The 26,841-nt window shown below is 38.4% G+C and overlaps 2 protein-coding genes across 2 annotated transcripts in view; one reads left to right on the forward strand and one right to left on the reverse strand.

The window, feature by feature from the left end:
• Nucleotides 1-909: 909 nt before the first annotated feature.
• Nucleotides 910-4,621, forward strand: LOC130680417 (alkylated DNA repair protein alkB homolog 8-like). Its single transcript, XM_057490894.1, has 4 exons — nucleotides 910-1,128; nucleotides 1,773-1,868; nucleotides 3,237-3,341; nucleotides 4,455-4,621. The coding sequence occupies exons 1-4, from the start codon at nucleotides 1,068-1,070 to the stop codon at nucleotides 4,547-4,549; spliced, it is 357 nt and encodes a 118-aa protein (XP_057346877.1). The 5' UTR covers nucleotides 910-1,067; the 3' UTR covers nucleotides 4,550-4,621.
• A 5,756-nt stretch (nucleotides 4,622-10,377) lies between these two features.
• The window catches only part of LOC130678866 (uncharacterized), a 52,296-nt gene continuing 35,832 nt past the window's right edge, over nucleotides 10,378-26,841 (reverse strand). Inside the window, exon 4 of the mRNA XM_057490438.1 lies at nucleotides 10,378-11,671. Coding sequence (XP_057346421.1) covers nucleotides 11,457-11,671 — 215 coding nt within the window. The 3' untranslated portion in view covers nucleotides 10,378-11,456. The remainder of the gene's footprint in view (nucleotides 11,672-26,841) is intronic.

Genomic DNA, 26,841 nt, shown 5'->3' on the forward strand with positions numbered 1-26,841 from the left:
AAGCAGTTGGTAAATACTTATGAGATCATTCACTATTTATATTTCTGAAATATTAATAAAATCTAGTATTTTTATTACTGTTTTTATGAATTTTTATATTAAATGATTCAGAGATGAAAGTTGTTCAGCAGAGAAGGTTCAGAAATCACATCTATAACATGAATGGTCAGATAGCTTAACAGCAAATGTGAATTCCACTATTCCCTTTAGTCAGATTCTTTTTCTTTTTGTTTTAGAGCTATATCTAAAATTTTGAAGGACACGGGGACTTAAATTACTTTAAATATACCAAATAAGTCTTCATAAAATGGTATTTTTATTTCTTTAAAAAGTATTATGTTGTCCATTTTTCTGTTACTTTACCATAGCTAGTATCAAGAACCTAAGGGCAAAACTGAGCATTAAAATTTTTGTATTCAGTAAAGACAGTCTGACTTTTTTACAGGTATACTGTAGATATTATGAGAAACCTTGTTTCTTATGAGATTTAAAAAGTGGCTTAATCATGTTCAAATAATATTTAGGTAAATACTATTTTATTTGCTGTTGGTAATTGTAGTGGATAAAATTTACCAAAATTTTTATCTTCATCTTTATTTTTATACTTTAATATGTTGTGTGCCTTTAGCATTCTTATTTCTGAAGATGAGAATTGGGATTCTTCTGAAATGATAACTGGCTACTGGACTGAGTAATTATTATTATTATTTTTTAAGTAACCTCCTATGAATAATTTTTTGTGAAATTTTGGTATCATTAATGTACCAATTACATGAGCAACATTATGGTTACTAGACTTCCCCCATTATCAAGTCCCCACCACATACCCCATTACAGTCACTGTCCATCATGTAGTAAGATGCTGTAGAATCACTACTTGTCCTCTCTGTGTTATACTGCCTTCCTCGTGTCCCCCCACTGCCTACATTAAAACTGAGTTATTTGTATGTAGGAACTAAGTTTTGTATGTGACTATCTAATCTGGTTTCCCACAGTACAGTGGAAAGAGTTGGGTCATCAAGCCTTACCTCCAGGCCTCATGGTAGTAGAAGAAATTGTTTCTTCTGATGATGAAAAAAATGCTTTTGGAAAGCATTAACTGGTCAGAAGATACAGAGTATCAAAATGGTGAGTAAGACTTATAAAAATCTTTATTTAAAAGTTTCTGCAAAATGCCATATTACTGCCACTTCTCTCCTTCTTCCGTGGTGTATTAAAACTCTTAGTATTTCCTCAAAATTACTGAAAGTAGCCTGGATCTAATTTTACACAATTCATACGAGCACTAATAATAAATAATATATAGCTACCAATTTAAAACTCCAAGCTAATTAACATTAGGCAACATTTGTAGAGCTAACATTGATAAGCCCTTTCACATATATTATTTGATCCTGTCCGCCCTAAGGCAAATTTCCTATGAGGAATTGGAAGTTCAGTACATACCACTGTAATATAAAGTGATCCTGGAGATACTTGCAAATTAGAGTTACTCTGACTCTTTCCAGATCAGCTAGCAGTCTTATATGTGCCTGTGTGCATGTTTAACTCTTTCAGATTGATTGGGAGAAACTCTAAGCATTTGTTATAATTTTAGCCTTAAAAGAACAGCAGATATTAGATAAAATGTTTAATTTTATTAAAGACAATAATTTTGCAGTTAACAGGTTACCGTTACTAAACAAACCTTATTCACAGTGTCAACTTTGAAATATATAAAAGATTGCAATTATTTTCTTTCAAGTAGTTCACTTTTTTTTCTTTTCATATAGTTCAAAAGTCCTTAAAACACAGAAGAGTAAAGCATTTTGGTTATGAATTCCACTATGAGAACAACAATGTAGATAAAGATAAGCCATTACCTGGGGGTAAGTAATTGTTAACAAAAAATAATTGCTGGTTCTGAAAAAAGATTTAATATATTATAAGTCTATCCTAGTTAAGGATAATGTTTCATTTGTCATCTTTTGGTAAGCTTTTGAAACATTGAATAAATTTAAAACAAGTTAGATGCATAGTGCAGTTTTGATGTGGAAACATCATATCATGCAGATAAAGTTCCAGTTCCTCTTGAACACTATCCTTAGTTCTATACTTTTTCCCAGGAGTAGTACTATTAACTCATTAGTATATATTTTCCCAATCCTTTAAAAAAATGAAAAAATGAGTTTATATCCAAATAGAGGTACCTATAAAAGTATATAGTTGTTAACATGTAATATATTGTATGTGCTGTATATTCACATATTACATATATCATTCCAACTTACTCTTTTCCCTTTATGGTATGTCTTGGAGATCTTAAAGTTTTTCATTTTATTGATTATTCAGTAATGGCTTACTCAGTTCCCTTTTAATAGACATTTAGGTTATCTCTAGCTTTTGACTTTTACAAGTAGTGCTGCAGTGAATATCCTTGTATACACCTTTTTATGCAGTAAGCAAAAGTTTCTCTAGGGAGACAACTGAGAATTGTGTCAAAGTTTTGTTCATTTTAAAATGTCGGTGCTGATGAAGTGCCCCCCAAACAGCTATACCAGCATACTCAGACCAAGTGTGGACCCGTTTCCCTTCATTCCTACCAACATGTTGTATTGTAAACTTTTAACTCTGTAATTAGTTACATGAGTTACATCACTAGATGACTAGTGAGGTTGGCCATTTCTGTGACTTACTTTTCATAATCTTTATCAATTTTGTGTGTGTAATTGATTAATAAGAATTTACTATATAATCTGATTATGAATCCTTTGGTAGAATTCTTTGTTGGAATTAAATTTATCTGTATTTTTATGACTTTGGTCTTATTTAAAAATTTTCCTTCCCTCGTGAAGTAACATTTATGACTCCAAAGAAAGTAAGTTAGTGCCACTTTGAAATAATTAAAATAAATTAAAATTTAATTTAAAATAAGTGGAATAATTTAAAATAACAAAAAACAAAGTGGTCAGGCTAATTACCAGTATGTAATAGTCAATTTTATAATTTTATTATTTTACAGAGTACTAAAATTGTCAGCAAAATTGTTCTTTTGGGTGTTTTATTTGATAAAAATCAGTAAAAGAGAAGATTCTTTAGAAAATTTTGTTTGCTTGTGGGTTTTTTGTTCTATTTAGATCTGACTGCTAAATTAAAAGCTGTGTGATTATTATCACAGTGAATAATTATTTTTATTTTTGAATAAAACATGCAAAGTAAATATTTTAATGTTTCATCTTTATGATTACTGACTTCAGGTCTTCCTGACATTTGGGATAGCATTTTGGAAAAGTGGTTGAATGAAGGTTTCATTAAACATAAACCTGATCAGTTGACCATCAACCAGTATGAGCCTGGGCATGGTGAGTATTTCTTCTTTTAAAATTCCAGTCATGTATTTCATAACTAAGTAGATTGTGTAACTCTCTAAGATCAAACATATGTTTTAGCTCATACTAACTCCTGGTTTGCTTATATTTGTTACCTTCATTGACTTGAATCCCTTCCAAATCTACATGTTAGTCCCTTGAGGAATTTGCTTCTCAAAGGGTAAACAGACTGACACAGTTGCTATTTGTGATTTTGTTTTTTTGATCCCCTCTCAGTGTTTTATTTAGAGTGGGGAAGATGGTTTTAAAGCCATAGGAGGCATGTATAATGGAAGAAACCAAATCAGTTTACAGATGCAGAGATGAAGGCTAATTGGTTAGGTAGTCTTGCTCTTCTCCTGTGAGAATGTGGAAGACAACTCTAGGATGACCTGTTAGTAAAAAATCTTCAGGTTATTGATTTTTTTTGTACCTGTTAGCAAGATCTGCATCTCATATTTATAGTAATCAAATGGTCTTAAATGTTTTATTAATGGAGGCATCATGGAGGTTTTGGGTTTTTCTGCATTTATCATAATGTCTTATAATTGCATAGTTACCTATCAGTCTTTCTGCTGGTCTGTATGCTTCCTGAGAACAGGGACTTTGTCTTATGACAACGTGTACTTTCACTGTGTAGCAAAGTGCCTTTTTCTTAAGAGGTGTTCAGTTAACATAGATTGAAAGATAGGTAGTCAGCCATGTTTTAATTACTGATACGCTGTTTTCACACCTGACTATTGCTTTTGTTCTGTAAGTACTTTGGGATATAGTGTTTAAGGGAAAAAATGACTTCAGTATCTCTCTTTAACATCTTCCTCTTAGGCTGGATTTCAGTAAATGTCCTAGTTAGGCAGTGAGTCTTGAGTCCTGGTTTAGAACTGAGTCCCAGTGGTAGTTGAAGTTGAAGATAAGATAATTTTAATTTATATTTATTTTGATTCTGTTTAGTCATATTCACCCTAAATGTTTCTTTTTAACTAAAATTATGGTACACTTCTGATTATCAGTGTTTTCACTATAATAGTGTGAGGCTGTATTTAAAGTCATCTTAAATCTACCAAAGAGAAAAATGAAGTGATGTGTTAATCTTATTTTCCATCCCAGGAATTCCTGCTCACGTTGACACACATTCTGCTTTTGAGGATGAAATCATTTCTCTCAGTCTGGGGTCAGAGGTAAATGTTCAACATTTTTATTAGCTATCAACAAGTATCTTACCTTAAAAAATGCCATTTCTTAATTCAAGTGAATTAAGATTTAAAGATGAGAAAGGCACCATTGACACTTTTAATTTCTTACAAAATGAGAAATTATCATAGTCTCTCTTATTAGGTTTCCCAGGTTATATCTATTAGCTCATTGGATAGCTAGAATTTAATTTAACTTTTGCAGTTAAATAAAATCCAGACTTCCCTTGGTGCAACATCTTACTTATGCAGCATTGCCATCTAGTGGCAAAGTATGGTAGCTGCAGGCTATAGAAAAAGAAAAAGAAGAAAGTGTATGTGTCCAGAATTTTGATTAATTTTTTCATTTATATTACCTGATTCAATCCCCTCAAAAACTCTAAGCAATAGAGGATAATGTCCTGATTTTTACATGTGAATAATAAGAGGTCCATATCTATGCACTGATTTATTTCTGTAGCTGCACTTCACTTGAACTGCTAAAGAAGATATAGAACACCTGATTTAAACTGATCCATACAAGATGCAGACAGAATTTTAATTAGAAATAAAGAGTTTTAAATCTAGAAGAATCCTTAAAATATGAGGGCATCTCGTCTAACTACAGGTTGCTTCAAAATATGATCTATTCTTGGAAGCAAATACTATTTACTAGTATTTTTTTTGTGTTTGTGTAGTTGCTGTCGCTAGGTCTTTAGGGTTTTGGCTTTTTAATTTTTGCTGAGCTTATATGATCATGTTGATACTGTGACTAGAGACTTAGCATTATTTGATAAGACAAAACCATTTTATCAACTGTGTGTAGATTTTTATTAAATGCTTTCAAAAGTAATGAGGATGGGTAGGAAAAGAGCTCTTTGTCCGGTTTATTTTTACCTCTTATTCGATCTTGTAGCTAGCTCTAGGGACCACTAAAGATCATCCTTGTTTTTTCCCCTCAACTGTATAACCAATTGAAAAATGAGACAAAAGATAAATGGAGAAGAGAGTGGCAACTAGATCACTGAGAAACACGGAAGAGCATGGCTTTAGAGCCCTCGCCAGCGGGCTTGTTAATACTTCACCTGTGAAGTAGAGAAGACATACTGCCCTTGTCACTGACGCAGCCGGGCAGCTAGAGATCTCCCCTATAGAGGCAGAGGCTTCCCTGTCATAGAGGCATGAAGGAGCATATACTAGATTCTGCAGAGCAGCTGGGTCTGAAGGAGGCTCAGCCAAACAGGCTTGGCTCCGGCTAACCAGTCAGCTGAGACATTCCTTCTAGAAGCTGAAAGTGAAGGAGTGGAGAAAAGCATGGTGTGTTCCTCCTGTACATCCTTTCCTATGGAAATGCCCTCCCCTCCTAGGGAAATAAGAGGAATGGGGACTAAGTGTTTTCCAACACTGCATAGTCACTAAAGTTGTAAAAAAGGGAAATCTTGCCCTTTAGTTGCACTGAAAATCTGCTGTTATTGTTATCTTCATTCCGTGTCTCTGGAGGCATATCATTTTTATCTGCCAATTTGAGTGGAGTTTTTGGTTAAAGTCATCTTTATAATAGCAGGAAAGCATTCATGTTCTAAATTATGACAAGAACAATAGATTTTCTTTTAAAATACAGCTTTTGAGGGGAAGTGAATCTTTTTGTAACTTTGAAAACAATTTACTAAGTATTTAAGTTTATCATTGCTATTTAAATAGTCTAGTATATTTGGGGGTAACTTTGAAAATAATTTACTAAGTATTTAAGTTTATCATGCTATTTAAATAGTCTAGTATATTTGGGGTCCTTTATTTCATCTGTAAAATGGCATAATCCTCATGCCTGGCTGAAGGATTGTGATGAGCATATAATGAGTTAATGTATGTGGAATGTTTTTCAAATTTAGAGCCATCCTTACAGGTAAAGGGTGTTAAGGTATGCTGCTTCTTGGGCTACTTATTTTGAAGCTTCACTTCTGTAATAAAGGAAGTTCTTATTCCCATGGCCTCACAATAGGGTTTCAAGTGGTCACGAGAAAGATGGCTTTCATCTTTTCTTGCATTCACCCTCCATTGCACCCTGTGCTGTTCTGGGTTTTCTTGGTACTGTGGGACTGAATTCTCTCCTAACTCCTTGCAACAGACGTAGAGTCTGGGTCCCATACTTTTGTCCCTTTTTCTTTATCTTCCCATCCTTGACATTCTTAATTTTGTAATAAATTTATTGTAATGTCTATTCCAGCTTCCTTTTCATTGTACTAATTTGTCAGTGCACCACTGTTTTGGTTTTTAGTGTTTGTTTCTCCTGGGCTGAGATTATGTCTAATTCTTTACTTTCTTCCTTTTCCCAGAAAATTTCTAAGATCTTTAAATTTTTTTATTAAGCATAATTGACATACATGATTACATTGATTTCAGGTTTATGACGTAGTAAATTGAAATGTATATACATTATAAAATGATCGCATAGTAAATCTAGTTACCATCTGTCACCATGCAAGTTAATATATTATTTTATATTGTCTATTCATTACATTTCCATGTCATTTATTTTATAACTAAGCTTGTACCTCTTGATCCCAATCTTTGCCCATTTTTGCCTACTGCACAGCCCTCTCTCAGCAGCAACCTTCAGTCTGTTCTCTGTACCTATGAGTCTGGTTTTGTTTTGTTTTTTAGATTCCACATGGAAGTGAAATCATAGTATTTGTCTTTCTCTGACTTATTTTACTTAGCATAATACCCTCAGTGTTCACCTATATTGTCCCAAATGGTAAGATTTCATTCTTTTTTATGGCTAATACTCCACAGTGTGTGTGTGTTGCACATCTTTACCCACTCATCTATTGGTGGATGCTTAGGTTGCTTCCATATCATGCTTATTGTAAATAATGTTGCATATGGAGGTTCAGATATCTTTTCAGGTTAGTTTCTTTGTTTACTTCAGATAAATACCAGAAGTGGAATTGCTGAATCGTATAATAATTCTATTGTTAAGTTTTTGAGGAACCTCCGTAATGTTTTCTATTGTGGCTGCACCAATTTATGTTCCCACGAACAGTACACAAGGGTCCCTTTTTCTCCAGATCCTTGTCAACACTTGCTATTTTTTATTTTTAATAGTAGCCACTGTAACAGGTGTGAGGTGATATCTCATTGTGTAGCAACCCCTATTGTATGTTTTGCATTATAGGAAACAGTCTGTGGCCTCAGGAATAGATATACTCATGACTCCTGTGGTTCTTGTTACTCTCATTTTGGTTATCTATATATATGTCTGTTGGTTAATTTTGTTTGAGGAGGAAAGTCTAGAAAATAAACAGATGGAATTTAGGAAGCCTTCTGTAAAAAAATCTAAGATGCACCACTCATAAGCAATTTTTAAATTTTCAAATAAATTATTTATGACAAATTCATTTATTCATTCAAAATATTTGAGTATAATTTGCTAGACAATCTAGCAAGTAAACAATGATAAAATGCAAAAAAATTTTTAAGCTAAAATATCTCATTATCTCTGTAGCCTTATCATATACAAAGTAAAACAATTTTATTGAAGTGGTTTGTGATTGACTTTTCTTTTGAGAATCGGTTTTTGGTGGCAGTGGATTCACTTCAGAGTTCCTGCAAACAAAGGAAGCTGCAGTGTGATACACGAGAGCTTATAGCAGGTGGTCTCATTGCAAACACATAAGCGTGATCATCATGGGCCTTTACACTAAGCATTTATAGTATTGAATATTCTGTGGGGGCTAAAGCATCTCCAGCTTAGCATCTTTTCTTTTTCAAGCTTATTTTTCTCTTGTGCCGTGTTTATTTTGCTTTCTATTGTGCTGCTTGGCAATGTATTTAATGTACCACGAAACTCCAAGATGCCTTCTTTTTATTTTATATTCCACTGAGACAGTCAGATAAGACAGTTCAAAATCATTTTTATTTGGGAGTGAAAAGGAAGAGATGGCAGAATCTATGTTCTTAGCAGCTGAGACCTAGTTTTTTAAAGCAGAGCTGTGTTTGAAAGGTGGCATTTGCTGAATGTGCTCTAAAGTAGATTTGTTTGTGATGTTTTATTTTAAAAATTGAGCCTGATCTAATTTTGCTTGTTTCCTATATGCAATACTGCAGACAAGTTCCCAGGTGTGTACCCTAAAGGTATATACATAGTATTTGATCAAGTAGGAAAGTTTTCGCACCAGAAACATCAAACCTTTGCTTCTCATATCCCACAGAACAATGAGAAAAAGTGTGTTTGGGCTAAAGTGGTATTTTCTGCTGCAGATGCCACTTGAGCAACCACAAGCACCATCTCATCTCCGTGTGCTGATATGCAAGGTATTTTTCACCTTATGACGAGAATATTGAAGCCAATGCTTTATATAATTGCTCTGACTGCACGACAAGGGAGCAGAGCTTATTTCGTTTACTCATGTCGGATGGGAGATCCTATGTCCTGTACGTCAGTTCCAGGATGTGTTGCTGTCATGTCTCCTTCCTTTGAGTTTCACAAGACTTGGTAATCTTGGATCCTTGTTTTTATGAAATTTAGCAAATGGATTCAAGGCTCCTAATCTTTAGTTTGTTTTGTTTTCTTAAAACATACCTTGCCAGTAGGAGTCAGGGAAGGGAAATGGGTTTGTTGAGGTCCTTGATTTTAACTTGTCTTAAAGGATGGAAATTAAGCAGGTGAATATGGCTTAGGTAAGAGATTTAAAGGTCATTGACATTAGCCACTGGTCTCCAAGGCAAAATTCCTATTAATTCCTCTGCCCTGGAAAAATGTGGTATATCAGCAAGCTGCTTTTCCAGCTACTTTCTAGCCTAGCAAAATATACTTCTGGGAGTATCATCTTTTGTAGAGAGAAAACTGTTTGTTTCACTAAAAATATTCCAATTTCTTCTTGTCCACAATGGACCAAATATTTCATGATAAGTGGGATTCTATATTTGTAAATCCAGGGGAGGCATGTAAACAGACATTTTTGACATGGCTGTACCTCTTTGTAAATAGTTTGTAGCTTCAATCTCGTGTCCTTGCAGTTACGTCTGTCTGCCCTTTCTGGCCCTCCTTTCCCACTTACTTAAACATGGTAGACATGGCCATGAGGAAGTATGTGGAAACCACGTGTGTGCTGTTTAAAATAAAAGGCAATCCTTTATTTCATTTGAGTCCAATGAAAACATTAGTTAGCTACAGAGGGTTTATATTTGTCTGGCTGTGGGAAACAGGCAGACTTCTCTCTCTTCTGCTAAATCCTCAGCTGTGATACATTTGCTTCAGTTAAATGTAGTGACTTCTATCCTCTCAGTTTTCATCATTCTGTAGGAATCACATTCTTCACATCATATTGTTTCCTGCCTGTTTGCCCTTCAGGGTTTTAAAAGGTTAATGATTGCAGCCTATTTCTGACCAATAAAGATTAGGATTAAATTTGTCTTCTTTCTCAGAAGTGTTCCCAGTAGCAGTATATTCTTCATTTTCATATTTAGCCAACGTGGAGGAGATCTCTTCATTCTTTCATGTACTTGCTTGTCATGTATCTTTACCTAAGTGATAGTGATAGCTGTGTCTGGAGTTTTCATTCTGTTGTATTTTGGATGTGTAAAGATTTTATAAGATGAGAATGTCTGGGTTTTTTGTTTGCTTGCTTTGAACTGAACATTATCCTCTGTCATGCCCCAGGAGCCTGCTGGGAACTTGATCTTTATTGACTCTGCCATCTTAGAAAATAAAGAAAATAGGTAAAAACCAGAAAGAATAATTGGAGAAAGCTCCCGTGGAGCAAAGCTGTCACATGGCACAATGATTCAGCAGTTGCAGAGGAGCATTACTGATTGTGAACCCTCAGTGAATTTTTTTTTAAATATTTTTTTCTGGTCTTTTAACAAAGATGATTTAGTTAAGAGAGATGATTTAAATAAAACACTGATAACAGTTTATGATGGAATGTTTTAAGATTAATTTATTCTTCATAGAAAATGTACATATAATTTTTTAAATAAAGATTTTTTTTTGGTTCACGTGCCGACGGCGACGGCCCCTCCTGACCCGTAGTGGCCCGGCCGGGGACTCTGAGCCTCAGTAACGAGATGAGAAAAGAAGTGAAGAGAATCCGAGTTTTTATCTGAAAACTTGTCAGGAGTGTGAGCAGACTGGAGTCCAAAAAGGGTACTGAAGATGCACTGTTAAAAAGCCAGAGATGAGCACGACGATTGCTTGAAGAAATCCCTGCCATGAAGATATTATCTTAAGAGTCACTTCTGGAAGGGCGGAGCCAACATGGCGGCGTGAGTAGGACAGTGGGAATCTCCTCCCAAAAACATATATACTTTTGAAAATACAACAAACACAACTAGCCCTAAAAGAGAGACCAGAAGACGCAGGACAGTGGCCAGACTGCAGCTACACCAGCGAGAACCCAGCGACTGGTGAAAGGGGTAAGATACAAGCCCCGGCCCGGCGGGACCCGAGCGCCCCTCCCCCCCAGCTCCCGGCGGGAGAAGAATAGGCAGAGCGGGAGGGAGACGGAGCCCAGGACTGCCGAACACCCAGCCCCAGCCATCCGGGCCAGAGCGCAGACACAGTACATGCCCAGGGGGCCCTGGATACTGGGGGAACAGGGAGTAAGACGTCTGAGCGGGTGCTGAAGCTGATGCCCCTGTGACAAAGAAAAGCGGGGGCTTTTTGAAAGTCTTAAAGGGACAGGGACTTAACAGCTTGACGGAAACAACCCAGGTCACAGTACAGCAGCTGGAAATTACAGGGAAAACCGGGTGCACTAACCCCCTGGGCAACAGCTCTGAGACCCCTCACGGAGGCAAACAGTCAAGAAGCCCCCCCATCCATTACCCCACCGGGCGCTGCGAAAGCAGAGAAGCAGCCTGAGACAAATTCCGCCCACAGAAAGGGAAATTTCTCCCTTCCGGCCAGGCAAGACACAAAGACCCACTCTACACGCTATTACCCAAAACAAGCCACTAGGGGTCGCAGTTGCCCCAGTAAAGAAAGGCCAGTAGCAAGTGAAAATTTTGGCCCTCCCAGCTGACAGTCAATAGCACCTGTCAACATGAAAAGGCAAAAAAATATGATCCAGACAAGACTAACCCAGACAGCTTCGGCATCTGCTACATCTTCCCCTGAGAAGGAATCTGGGGAGATAGATTTAGCCAGTCTTCCTGAAAAAGAATTCAAAACAAAAGTCATAACCATGCTGATGGACTTGCAGAGAAATATGCAAGAACTAAGGAAGGAGAATTCAGAAATAAAACAAGCTCTGGAAGGACTTCAAAACAGAATGGACAAGATGCAAGAGACCATTAATGGACTAGAAAACAGAGAACAGGAACGCAGAGAAGCTGATGCAGAGAGAGATAAAAGGATCTCCAGGAATGAAAGAATTTTAAGAGAGCTGAGTGATCAATCTAAAAGGAATAATATAAGAATCATAGGCATTCCAGAAGAAGTAGAGAGAGAAAAGGGGATAGAAAATGTCTTTGAAGAAATAATTGCTGAAAATTTCCCCAAACTAGGGGAAGAAATGGCCTCTCAGACCACAGAGGTACACAGAACTCCCATGACAAGGGATCCAAGGAGGGCAACACCAAGACACATAATAATTAAAATGGCAAAGATCAAAGACAAGGACAAAGTATTACAAGCAGCCAGAGAGAAAAAAAAGGTTACCTACAAAGGAAAACCCATCAGGCTATCATCAGACTTCTCAACAGAAACCCTACAGGCCAGAAGAGAATGGCATGATATACTTAATGCAATGAAACAGAAGGGCCTCGAACCAAGACTACTGTATCCAGCACGAATATCATTTAAATATGAAGGAGGGATTAAACAATTCCCAGACAAGCAAAAGTTGAGGGAATTTGCCTCCCACAAACCACCTCTACAGGGCATCCTACAGGGACTGCTCTAGATGGGAGCACTCCTAAAAAGAGCACACAACAAAACACCCAACATATGAAGAAGGGAGGAGGAGGAATAAGAAGGGAGAGAAATAAAGAATTATCAGATTGTGTTTATAATAGCTCAACAAGCGAGTTAAGTTAGACAGTAAGACAGTAAAGAAGCTAACCCTAAACCTTTGGTAACCACAAACTTAAAGCCTGCAATGGCAATAAATTCATACCTTTCAATAATCACCCTAAATGTAAATGGACTGAATGCACCAATCAAAAGACACAGAGTAATAGAATGGATAAAAAAGCAAGATCCATCCATATGCTGCTTACAAGAGACTCACCTCAAACCCAAAGACGCGCACAGACTTAAAGTCAAGGGATGGAAAAAGATATTTCAAGCAAACAACAGAGAGAAGAAAGCAGGTGTTGCAATTCTGGTATCAGACAAAACAGACTTCAAAATAAAGAAAGTAACAAAAGACAAAGAAGGACATTACATAATGATAAAGGGCTCAGTCCATCAAGAGGATATAACCATTATAAATATATATGCACCCAATACAGGAGCACCAACATACCTGAAACAAATATTAACAGAACTAAAGGAGGAAAAAGAATGCAATGCATTCATTCTAGGAGACTTCAACACACCACTCACTCCAAAGGACAGATCCACCAGACAGAAAATAAGTAAGGACACAGAGGCACTGAACAACACACTAGAACAGATGGACCTAATAGACATCTACACAACTCTACATCCAAAAGCAACAGGATACACGTTCTTCTCAAGTGCACATGGAACATTCTCCAGAATAGACCACATACTAGGACACAAAAAGAGACTCAGTAAATTCCAAAAGATTGAAACCCTACCAACCAACTTTTCAGACCACAAAGGCATTAAACTAGAAATAAACTGTTCAAAGAAAGCAAAAAGGCTCACAAACACATGGAGGCTAAACAACACGCTCCTAAATAATCAATGGATCAATGACCAAATCAAAATGGAGATCCAGCAATATATGGAAACAAATGACAACAACAACACTAAGCCCCAACTTCTGTGGGACACAGCAAAAGCAGTCTTAAGAGGAAAGTATATAGCACTCCAAGCATATTTAAAAAAGGAAGAGCAATCCCAAATGAATGGTCTAATGTCACAACTATCGAAATTGGAAAAAGAAGAACAAATGAGGCCTAAGGTCAGCAGAAGGAGGGACATAATAAAGATCAGAGAAGAAATAAATAAAATTGAGAAGAATAAAACAATAGCAAAAATCAATGAAACCAAGAGCTGGTTCTTCGAGAAAATAAACAAAATAGATAAGCCTCTAGCCAGACTTATTAAGAGGAAAAGAGAGTCAACACAAATCAACAGTATCAGAAATGAGAAAGGAAAAATCACAACAGATCCCGCAGAAATACAAAGAATTATTAGAGACTACTATGAAAACCTATATGCTAACAAGCTGGGAAACCTAGGAGAAATGGACAACTTCCTAGAAAAATACAACCTTCCAAGACTGACCCAAAAAGAAACAGAAAATCTAAACAGACCAATTACCAGCAACGAAATTGAAGCGGTAATCAAAAAACTACCAAAGAACAAAACCCCCGGGCCAGATGGATTTACCTCGGAATTTTATCAGACATACAGGGAAGACATAATACCCATTCTCCTTAAAGTTTTCCAAGAAATAGAAGAGGAGGGGATACTCCCAAACTCATTCTATGAAGCTAACATCACCCTAATACCAAAACCAGGGAAAGACACCACCAAAAAAGAAAACTACAGACCAATATCCCTGATGAACGTAGACGCAAAAATACTCAACAAAATTTTAGCAAACCGAATTCAAAAATACATCAAAACCATCGTACACCATGACCAAGTGGGATTCATCCCAGGGATGCAAGGATGGCACAACATTCGAAAGTCCATCAATATCATCCACCACATCAACAAAAAGAAAGACAAAAACCACATGATCATCTCCATAGATGCTGAAAAAGCATTTGACAAAGTTCAACATCCATTCATGATAAAAACTCTCAGCAAAATGTGAATAGAGGGCAAGTACCTCAACATAATAAAGGCCATCTATGATAAACCCACAGCCAACATTATATTGAATAGCGAGAAGCTGAAAGCATTTCCGCTGAGATCGGGAACTAGACAGGGATGCCCACTCTCCCCACTGTTATTTAACATAGTACTGGAGGTCCTAGCCACGGCAATCAGACAAAACAAAAAAATACAAGGAATCCAGATTGGCAAAGAAGAAGTCAAACTGTCACTATTTGCAGATGACATGATACTGTACATAAAAAACCCTAAAGACTCCACCCCAGAACTACTAGAACTGATATCGGAATACAGCAAAGTTGCAGGATACAAAATCAACACACAGAAATCTGTGGCTTTCCTATATACCAACAATGAACCAACAGAAAGAGAAATCAGGAAAACAACTCCATTCACAATTGCATCAAAAAAAATAAAATACCTAGGAATAAACCTAACCAAAGAAGTGAAAGACTTATATTCTGAAAACTACAAGTCACTCTTAAAAGAAATTAAAGGGGACACTAACAGATGGAAACGCATCCCATGCTCATGGCTAGGAAGAATTAATATCGTCAAAATGGCCATCCTGCCCAAAGCAATATACAGATTTGATGCAATCCCTATGAAACTACCAGCAACATTCTTCAATGAACTGGAACAAATAATTCAAAAATTCATATGGAACCACCAAAGACCCCGAATAGCCAAAGCAATCCTGAGAAAGAAGAATAAAGTAGGGGGGATCTCACTCCCCAACTTCAAGCTCTATTATAAAGCCATAGTAATCAAGACAATTTGGTACTGGCACAAGAACAGAGCCACAGACCAATGGAACAGACTAGACAATCCAGACATTAACTCAGACATATATGGTCAATTAATATTTGATAAAGGAGCCATGGACATACAATGGCGAAATGACAGTCTCTTCAACAGATGGTGCTGGCAAAACTGGACAGCTACATGTAGGAGAATGAAACTGGACCATCGTCTAACCCCATATACAAAAGTAAACTCAAAATGGATCAAAGACCTGAATGTAAGTCATGAAACCATTAAACTCTTGGAAGAAAACATAGGCACAAACCTCTTAGACATAAACATGAGTGACCTCTTCTTGAACATATCTCCCCGGGCAAGGAAAACAACAGCAAAAATGAACAAGTGGGACTATATTAAGCTGAAAAGCTTCTGTACAGCAAAAGACACCATCAATAGAACAAAAAGGAACCCTACAGTATGGGAGAATATCTTTGAAAATGACACATCCGATAAAGGCTTGACGTCCAGAATATATAAAGAGCTCACATGCCTCAACAAACAAAAAACAAATAACCCAATTAAAAAATGGGCAAAGGAAGTGAACAGACGGTTCTCCAAAAAAGAAATACAGATGGCCAACAGACACATGAAAAGATGCTCCACATCGCTAATTATCAGAGAAATGCAAATTAAAACTACAATGAGGTATCACCTCACACCAGTAAGGATGGCTGCCATCCAAAAGACAAACAACAACAAATGTTGGCGAGGCTGTGGAGAAAGGGGAACCCTCCTACACTGCTGGTGGGAATGTAAGTTAGTTCAACCATTGTGGAAAGCAGTATGGAGGTACATCAAAATGCTCAAAACAGACCTACCATTTGACCCAGGAATTGCACTCCTAGGAATTTACCCTAAGAATGCAGCAATCAAGTATGAGAAAGATCAGTGCACCCCTATGTTTATCGCAGCACTATTTACAATAGCCAAGAATTGGAAGCAACCTAAATGTCCATCGATAGATGAATGGATAAAGAAGATGTGGTACATATACACAATGGAATACTACTCAGCCATAAGAAAAGGGCAAATCCAACCATTTGCAGCAACATGGATGGAGCTGGAGGGTATTTTGCTCAGTGAAACAAGCCAAGCAGAGAAAGAGAAATACCAAATGATTTCACTCATCTGTGGAATATAAGAACAAAGGAAAAACTGAAGGAACAAAACAGCAGCAGAATCACAGAACTCAAGAATGGACTAACAGGTACCAAAGGGAAAGGGACTGGGGAGGATGGGTGGGTAGGGAGGGATAAGGGGGGGAGAAGTAGGGGGGTATTAAGATTAGCATCCATAGCGGGGTGGGAGAAAGGGGAGGGCTGTACAACACAGAGAAGACAAGTAGTAATTCTACAACAGGTTGCTACGCTGATGGACAGTGACTGTAAAGGAGTATATAGGGGGGACCTGGTATAGGGGAGAGCCTAGTAAACAAAGTATTCGTCATGTAAGTGTAGATTAATGATTAAAAAAAAAAAAAAATGCAGTTCCTATGTGGTGACCTCTAATGAGTTCTACACAATGATATAAAGGACATATAAAAGTGTAGGCAAAGGGTCTGTTTGTGTTTATACAGAGGATCAAAGCCTAATTGGGCTACCCCGAAAATGAACTAAGATAAGATATGAAAAAGAACTTCCAACATCAGCACTCTCGGGAAGACTCATGACAGAAGATGATCAGAAAAAAAAAAAAAAAACTTCAACAAAGATCCACACACTGTCACAGGTGTAGATGCACTCATCCCACCAGTTCCTGGACTTGCCATGGGAAAGATGAAGGAGATATCTAGGCTGGCCTGTGCATGCAGTAAAACAAAAATTGGACTGGATCTATACTGTTGGAACTCAACCAAGAATTAGGAGAAGTGCAAATTGTAGCACTCCAAAATCTTACAACCACAGACTATTTATCGTTAAAAGAACATATGGGATATGAACAGTCCCCAGGAATGGGGTGTTCTAGTTTATCTGAATTCTCTCAGACTGTTTAAGTTCAGTTGGACAATATCCACCACATCATAGATAAGTTTTCACAAATGCCTAAGGTGCCTAACTGGTTTTCTTGGTTTCACTGGAGATGGCTGGTAATTACAGGTATGCTTTGGTTAGGTAACTATATTCCTATTATGTTAATGTGTGTGCACAATTTAATTAGTCGTTTAAAACCTATCCATGCTGAAGTTACTCTACAAGAAGATATGTCAAAGAAATAATCAATCTTCCCAGGTTTTCTTCTGCCTGCTACTTCTGTAGCTTTTCTTCTTCCTACCTAATCACAACCTTTAAATAGAACTCGTGCCACATGTCGAATTTACCGAGTATCATAATTCTTCCAAGTGGTAAAGACACCTCAAGACAAATGCTGGGCATAGAAGCCACAGGGCATAAACATGCAAATAAGTAAAAAGCTAACCTTTTCAAACGATAAGGCTTCTCTCTCACTTACCAACTTAACATTTCCCTGTATGGCCCCGGAAGATGACTGGTTAGCCAGAGACGGGTAAGATTCCTCAAGGGAGGAACAACCTAAGACAGGCACAGTCGCAGGGGGCCATCTGGTGAGAAAATGGGGAGCAGCAGAGGTGAGGCTTAGAACCTCCCCCCTCATGTTCTGAGCGAAATCTTCTGCATACATGGATGTTTATTGCCCTCGTCTAGCGCGGATTAACACATAGTCTACAGGCACACACCTGATCATCTACATTTGCTCTCTTACAAAACTAAACTCTGTTTTCTACCTTTATCTCGTATCTACCTACCACTTCAGCATTTTATTAAAAATAATAATAATAGAGAAATGTGGTATCCACATATAAATCAGGTTTAAAAATCAAATGAATATTCATATTTGAACTGACTGTGTATAGTTCATAATGCATTAACAAAACCGAAAGCTTCTGTGATGACTGCCCTTGCACTGTTCACCATGTAACTTATTCACTATGTAAGAATTTGTACTCCATGTAAGAATTTGTTCGTTATGCATCAAGATTGGAGACTGACGAAAATTGGGCTTGGGGTGGATTAATGATTGTGCATTGAGTATTGACCCCCCTATACAGAGATTTGTTGTGGTTAACAACTATTTGATCAATAAATATGAGAGATGCCCTCACAATATATATATATAAAAACACACTTCCAATTGTAAAATAAATAAGTAACCGGGTTGTAATGTATAGCATAAGGAATATAGTCAAAATATTGTAACAACTTGGTATGGTGATACCTGGTACCTAGAAATATCATGTATATAAATGTTGAGTCGCTGTGTTGTACACCTGAAACTAATGTAATGCAATGCTGTTGTCAACTACCCTTCAATTAAAAAAAAAAAAAAAAAAAAAAAAGATTTTTTTATTAAGGTGTCATTGATATACAATCTTACACTCAGGTTTCACATGAGCAACATAAAAATGTTTTCTTTAAATAAAAAGAACTGTATTCTCACATTATATACCTATGACATAATAGAAAAAATATATATTTGTCTCTTTGCCCCAGTTTCTGGCACAGAACTCCTAAAACTGGTATAATTTCCTAAGTGATAAGAGCACTGGGAGCATCTTTGCTCTAATGTTTGTTCTCTCATCCTAGTTCCCAACACGGAGTTCCTAAATCCCTTAGAATTTCCCAGGCGGTAGCAGTGTCTTTTGTTTTAATGAGCTGACTCTTGTCAGGCCCCTGAATAATGGCTGGTCACCAGAAACACCAAGCAGTGATTACAAGTTTGGAATTTTCAGCCCTCTCCCCCATTCTCCAGAGAGGGGAGAGAGGCTGGAAATGGGGTCTGTAATTGATCATGCTTACATGATGAAGCAGCCATAAGAATCCCAATAGTACAGAGTTCAGAGAGTTTCTAGGTCGTGGGGCGCAGGGAGGTGCTGCAGCAGCGGCACGCTGAGAGGGGCCTCGGAATCGCCGCACCCCTCCCCGCATACCCTGCCTCATGCGTCTCTTCCATTGGATGTTCATCTGTGTCCTTTATCGTATCCTTTTATAATAAACTGGGAAAGAGTAAGTAAACTGTTTTCCTGAGTTCTGTGAGCCTCTCCAGCAAATCAATAATGATCATCAATAATAATCAGTAATAGGTATACTGTACATATTCTAACATAATTCTCATAACGTTTGACTTATTTGGTGGTATATTTTTTTCCCTTAAAAGTTGGGTTGTGTAATTCAAGACAGGTGCTTACGAATTAGTGTCATGTTCATATTTATCTTATTAGTTCCAATCATTAGTTTAAACTGGGATTTCCCTACTTTAAAATCATTACTCTCTGTTGATAGGAGGGACTGTGTCTAAATTTCACAAATACATGAACTATTATGCATTAGTAAAATATGTTGAATACTAATTAGCCAGAAACTATAACCTCTGGTTAGGCAGAGAACACATTTCTTATTCACTGTTGTAGACTTTGATGTCTCACACAGTGATTAATAAGTATTTGTCTAATGAATGAATTGTAATCTAGTATCTCAGAATATTTTTCCATAACAGGTTTTGTCCAGAAATTTCTCATTCCTTTTAAGCCACAAATGATTTTATCTAATAAAATAATTAATAAATATACTCATTATACTTTCCTATATATGGACCTTATCATCTCTTTAGAAAATTGAAACCTATATGTATTGGTTTAAAGGCCACAGTGGCCTTGTCTCTCCATTAGCCAATGTTTTAGTGTGAAAATTTTCATACAGAAAGTTAAAAGAATTGTACAGTAAAAACATATGCCCACCGTCTAGATTTTTCAGTTAACATTTTAATATATTTGTTTTATCAAATACTCATCTATCCGTTCTCTATCAGTCCCTATTTTATTTATGCTCTTCAGGGAAGTTACAAGTATCAGTACACTTTACCCTCAAACTTCATAATTTATCTGCAGTGTTTATAAACAGAATGCTTTCGGGGTATGACTATTTGAAATTACATTGTTTATTTTGAACAAATAGTTATTGGAAAATTATATTCTATCTTATTTTTTCCATACTTAGATTGAAAGCATAGATGAGAAGGATAAAAAAACAGCTTAGAGCTGTATAATTCTTTATCATTCATAAAGAATCTTAATGTGTATTTTCTAATTTGATCCAATATTATTATTACTCTGCCAGGTACTGTGCTGCATGTTAATCCTTAATGAAGGTTCTAATCTAAATTCTTTTCATCCCACTGATAATTGGTTGTCGTATTTATTTTTCAAATGGGTTGATTTATTCACTTAAAAAATATTTTTCGCCTCAGTGGCATGCCTTTGAAATTCACATTGGTTAGTTGCTGCTATATTTAGGCCGAACTCTTTGGTGCTTGCGTTCATGAGGACCAAAAAACTTTCTTGGGTGGTGCATCTTTATAGGTTGCCATTCATAGTATTTGAGCATAACTCTGAAAAATGTTCCTGTGTTCCTTTGATTGTTTTTATCTCCTGTAAATCAGTCCCTAATATCCAAAATGTTGCATCCAAAATGTTAAAGGCAGAATGGGTTATATGAGAATATGCATCTAATAGTTATTTCTCCTTGGATTATTAATTATTATTAATATCCTATGAATAATAATAGCTACTTTTTTATACTTATATGCCAGATACTGTGGTCTATATCCACTATATTTTTAATTAATATAACAGTCCTGTAAAGGTTGAGGAAACAGGCATAAGAGGATTAATGGCTTGTCCTGGGTCAGATGCCTAGGAAATGGAAGAGCCAGGATGTGAATGTTCTAGCTCTAAGTCCTTGTATCTGACCATCATCTAGTGTTTCACATAATATGATCCTCAGACCACCTACATTGTGATTTCCTGGGTGATTGTTAGAAATGCAGATTCCTGAGACTTACCCTGCCTGCTGAGTCTGACTCTATGAATGGAGTGTGTTTTTAGTCAATCACTAGATTTTCATGTGCAGTAAAATTTAAGGACCACTATGCTATGCTCTTCTATAAACATTCTCATGTTTTAATTTCTGTTATCCTAGGAAGATAGCCAGAATCAATGAATCATTCTTATCCTTGGAAAACATGACATTTTGGGTTGATCTTTATGCTTTTGTCTATACTTCGATTGTCATGGATTTTAAGCACCCAGATGGTGTCACAGTGCCAGTTATGTTGCCTCGTCGGAGTTTGATAGTGATGACAGGAGAATCTAGATACCTTTGGACCCATGGGTATGTATTGAAGTGACTTTGATGACAGGATCTCTTTGCTTTGTGAGAGTTCTTATTTCTGCCTGCACTCCCAGAATCATGCTCCATGTCTACACATTGAGGCTTCTGGGTTTAAAGTCCCAGGGATATCTGTAGGTTTTTTTTGTTTTTGTGTTAGCCTTTTATTTTTTATTGTTTTTATTTTGGTATCATTAATCTACAATTACATGAAGGACATTATGTTTACTAGGTTCCCCCCTTCACCAAGTCCCCCCCACATCCCTGTTCACAGTCACTGTCCATCAACATAGTAAGATGCTGTAAAATCACTACTTGTCACCAAGTTCACAGTCACTGTCCTTCAACATAGTAAGATGCTGTAGAATCACTACTTGTCTTCTCTGTGTTGCACAGCCCTCCCCATGCCCCCCCCATATTATACATACTAATTGTAATACCCCATTTCTTTTTCCCCGCCCTTATCCCTCCCTTCCCCTCCCTCCCCAATCCCTTTCCCTTTGGTAACTGTTAGTCCATTCTTGGGTTCTGTGATTCTGCTGCTATTTTGTTCTTTCAGTTTTTCTTTGTTCTTATACTCCACATATGAGTGAAATCATTTGGTATTTGTCTTTCTCCGCCTGGCTTATTTCACTGAGCATAATACCCTCTAGCTCCATCCATGTTGTTGCAAATGGTAGGATTTGTTTTCTTTTTATGGCTGAATAATATTCCATTATGTATATGTACCACATCTTCTTCATCCATTCATCTACTGATGGACACTTAGGTTGCTTCCAAAGTGTTGCTTCCATTTCTTGTTTATTGTAAATAGTGCTGCGATAAACAGGGTGCAGATGTCTTTTTCAAACTGGGCTCCTCTGCCCATTTTTAAATTGGATTATTTGCATCTCACATTCCTCAGAAGGGGGGGCCTATGACATTCCTTGGCAAGCCTGCATTCCGTGCCCCCTGGCCCAGAGACACGCTCTAACTTCCAACCCCTGGGAGCCCAGGTTTCCATAGAGTGGCCTGCCCACTCTCCATCCCTCCTTCGTCTCCTTCTAGGGCTCCATGTCCCCTCACCCTGGGGCCCGCGGAGGGGTCTCAATGTCTGTGGAGCTCCCAACCCCACCCCACATACAGCAATGTCATGATTCACTAATACCATACCCTTGCATTTGATCAGCTCCAACCACAAACATGGCAAGGGGAGCCCCAGCTGCAACCTGCTGGCTCCCGGAAGCGTCTATTTCAGAATTTCTAGACCCTGCTCAGTTCCAGGAATCTGACCACTTTCCTCTTTCCATTGCGGTTAAGTTACTCAAACCTACACTTACGGAGCTGCCCCTCCAGCTTCTACGGTAGTTGTCTTAGTCTGTTCAGGCTGCTCTAACAGCATATCTCGTGACTCGGTGGCTCGCAAATAACAGGAATCTTTTTCCTCACAGTGTGGAGTTTGAGAGTCCAAGATCAATGTGCTTGCAGATCTGCTGTCTGGTGAGAGGCTGCTTCCTGCTTCTCACACAGCACCTCCTGGCTTTATCTCCTCCTTCCATGCATACTTGCCTGCGGGTTCCCAGATGAAGTCAACATCTGCTTCCTGCAGGCAGGACTCCAAAACCCTCTCTTCAGCAGCCTCCTTGCTGGGGGTGAAGCTGCCATGGCTGGCATGGGTTTCAAGGTAAAGGTACAAGTGGGCCCAGGTCTTCACCTGAGCACCCAGGGCTGTGCAGCTGCCCTGGTCCCCATGTCTGTCCAGTGGGGGTAATGTGTGCTGCTGGCTCCAGGCCCTTCCCCCGTGGGTCTCCCTCCTCGGCTCCTGGCCACGCCAGTGGGAGGTGAATGTGGCAGAGACAGGGCAGATGTGAATGTTTGTGTCCCTGCAATTAGGTAATATGGTCCCTCCATCTCTGACCTGTATGTGTTGTCTCATTTTTGGTATCAGTCACTTCTATGATGCCTGGGTTCTGGTTTGGGGAGTCGAAGAATGAATTTCGCAAACAACCAAGGTAGAACCAGGGAGAGGCTTTTATTGAGATTCAGGGAGAGGACAGAGCTCCTGGCTCACGCAAGGAGAGGACTAGAGAGCCCATTAGTGGGTGTTGTCTAGGGGTTTTATAGGCAGTTGAGGATTTTGGGGAACCGGGTAAAGGCTTAGGGGTATGGACTTGTTAAGTGCTCCTAGAATATTTAGAGTTAACATAAACTTCCTGCTCTGATTTCTCCCCAATATACCAGAGTCTTGGTCGGGAGCATATCAAACAAGGCCGCCTGCCCAGCCCTCAAGGTGGGCTGAGGTATTGTTTGTGAGAGAGTAAGTTAAGAACCTTACTTCTTAACTTCCTGGGTATTAAAATGCAATCTTATCTTCAAGGTGGAATCCTTCCTGCCTTTTACTGTATGTTGTTTATGGCTGGGCCTGCACGCTAAATTCGTTGCCCAGTTTGCAAATCACCTCATTGGGTCTGAAGGAGGAAAAACAGCACATAGGCCTGGGACTTTTATTACACATGATTACAAATGATTAGCATAATAAAAACATGTGCTACTCTTCTTTATCTGGGGAGTTTTAACTGATCTCACTGAAGAATGACTCTAGAGCTTAATGTTCAACACAGAGTTTGGTAGGGGGTCTCCTTGCATGTAGTTACATTGCTCTGACTGCAGATATCCTGCATTTCTTTTTCCAGAGGCCCTCATCCTCCTCTGACTACACCCACAGTCCCAGTCTCATCTACAAACAGCCTTGATTTTGTTAGGCAGGAAAATAGATATGAGCAGAGTGGAAAGAGAAAAAGGCCATAAAGTCCACTAAAAAGACCTAAAATTAATCAATTAAAGCTCAAAAAGCCAGGAGCAATTTGGCCTGGAATGTTTGAATATTACCGAGATAAAGGAGGGTACCCTCAGCATAGCCCATGTCTTTATTGTGTTTATCATTCAGGCCCAGCTTACTTTTTTAACTTTACCTATATGCTGCTTTTTCTCCTTCTGGCCCTAATTAAGTAGTTTGGTAACCTAGGCAACTAATTTGCATGCGAGCCCAGCCATAATCAACACAGTAAAAGGCAGGAAGAGTTAAGTAATATTCTTAACTTACTCTTTGGCAAACAGACAATAATTCAGCCCACCTTGGGGGTTGGGCAGGCAGTCCGTTTGATATGCTCCCAGACCAAGACACCGGTATCCTGGGGAGAAATTAGAATTAACAACACAAGGAACTTCTGATCTAAGGTATTCAAAGACCACTTAACAAGTCTGCACCCCCAGCCCTTAGTCACAGTCCTAAAGAATCCTTAAAAGGGGGAACCCCCAACCTTTCAGGGCATTCCTCTCTCTGGGGTCGCCTGCACTTTCTAGGTGTGCATCCTTTTAATCTTTTCCCAAACTTTCAGGGGTGCCTCTTCTCTAGGGCAGCCAACACTCCCCTTTCTCCAAGTGTGCTTCTTTTGCCTTAAATAAACTTCTCACTTAAACGCATAGTGTCTGCGCCTTTCCAGTAGTGTTTTATTACTTCGCTTTGTCATTCTAATCCTCCGAATTCTGGCTTTAACGTTCACTCTATCCTATCTCAGACAAGTAAGGAGGGGCTGCTGAGAGCTCAGACCTGGGCTTGCAAATTACCATCTCCTGGGTGACCCGGGGCTACAGCTCACAGTCATGCTCTTCAGTAACCTGCAAGTCTCCCACCTAGGGACTCTGTTCCCACGCCAGGCACAGCCAAGCAGACGCTGGGCGCCAGGTGACCCAGGCTTAAGGACTCAGCAGGGGTCGTGCCCCATGCGGAGTAGCTGTTCAATGAACTTCCTTCATTCCATTCTGTCATTCCCTAACACTCTTGCTTTAATGAATTCCTTCCTCACCTTGTCCTCTGACTTCCCTGTGTCACCAAACCAGACTCTCCCTGACAGTTTCCTTTATTTGGGAATGGTATTTAAAACTTACATGTGGGACTTATATGTGCTCAGAAGACACCACAGGAAATCTATCAAGTCTCCAACCTATGCATACACTCTTTTTAAGTAGGAAGATTTCTATGTAGAGCTTTCTGTATACATAGTAAGATAAAGAAGAGTTTATACGAATGTCTCCAACCAGATCTATTATCACATGGATATCGTCACATACTCTCCTGGCTTATCTGTAACTGTAAGGGGCTGAAGCAGTTTCAGACATAAAATAGGACACAAAGCTCTCTGTAAAGTTAGCCCCAGACCCTAGTCAGGTAACAACTTCTGAGAAACTAAAGGTAAAGATATAAATCCCATGAGAAACAGGATGTTCAACTAACTCCACACTATTTTTGCTTCTGTACATTGCTTTGTTAGAGACCAGCAGTATCACCCGTTTCCTGCAGCAGGTGGGCAAAACAGGATGCTTAAGCCCACTGAACATTAAACAAGGAATATAGCTTGCTGAATTTAGGTGAAGGCGGAAAAGTTGCAAAAACTAAGCAGGATGCGGTAAAAATGCTTAAAAGGATGTTGTAACAGGGGCTCGGGGCTGCACTTGGAGAGCTTGCTCCTTGGCAGGCACCAGCCGGCTAAAATAAAGGCTCCCTTTTTATAATCTACTTTTCTGTGAGGACCTGTTTCCTTACTCCTGCTCCCGCATGCCCGATCTAAGACCCACAACATAACCTCCCATTGCAATACTGAGAAATCAGGCTCCCACATCCGTAATTTATTTAATTCACTGATTGCTTTATTCCAGATTACAGATACAGTAGTTTCAGCACAAAAGTCTCTCATGAACATGACAAAACACCCATTTCAGCTTTAGGACTCCTCAGTGTTTTCAGGAACTGGAGGTGAAGATGAAATATACATTAGGTCATCTGAGTGACTAAATGTGTTATTTCTTATGACTCGTTATACCACAACTGTACCTTTCTATGTAAGTGGCTGAAACCCAGTAATAAAAGACAGATAAACATGAGAAAACAAATTTAGTATCATGCACCTCTCTGGTTTATATGGGAGATTCTCAGTAAAATTTACTAAATTCCCCAAATGACCCAAATCATCATCATAAGTGCCACCTTCATCTAAAAATAGAAGAAAGGTGTTGTTGGATTTCCCCAGAGGAGGACGCCGCCCCAAATCACTCACGAAAGGCGTCTCTTGATGCAATAAGCAAGAGGAATTTATTTAGAGACCAGCTAGCTAGGGTCCAAGTGTCAGCCCGACGCAGCGGGTCTCAACAAGGACCTCGAGCACTCAAAACCAAGGGTTTATATAGCATTTTCAAAACACTTAACTCTTAGTAATTTTCCACAGCTGCACATTATCTTTGCAAGACATACATCCTGGGGTTAAGCGAGAGCAAGGTAAGGCCACTCTTCAATTGTTAGGGAGGTTCTGCACGATAAGCTTGGT

This window comes from Manis pentadactyla, chromosome 13 (assembly GCF_030020395.1).
Source record: "Manis pentadactyla isolate mManPen7 chromosome 13, mManPen7.hap1, whole genome shotgun sequence".
In the NCBI taxonomy this organism is placed as follows: Eukaryota; Metazoa; Chordata; class Mammalia; order Pholidota; family Manidae; genus Manis; species Manis pentadactyla.

Coding starts and splice junctions, on each gene's coding strand:
- LOC130680417 (XM_057490894.1), top strand. CDS start 1,068: ATGATGAAAAAAATGCTTTTGGAAAGCATTAACTGGTCAGAAGATACA. Junction 1,129..1,772: donor AGATACAGAGTATCAAAATG/GTGAGTAAGACT, acceptor CTTTTCATATAG/TTCAAAAGTCCTTAAAACAC. Junction 3,342..4,454: donor CCAGTATGAGCCTGGGCATG/GTGAGTATTTCT, acceptor TTTCCATCCCAG/GAATTCCTGCTCACGTTGAC.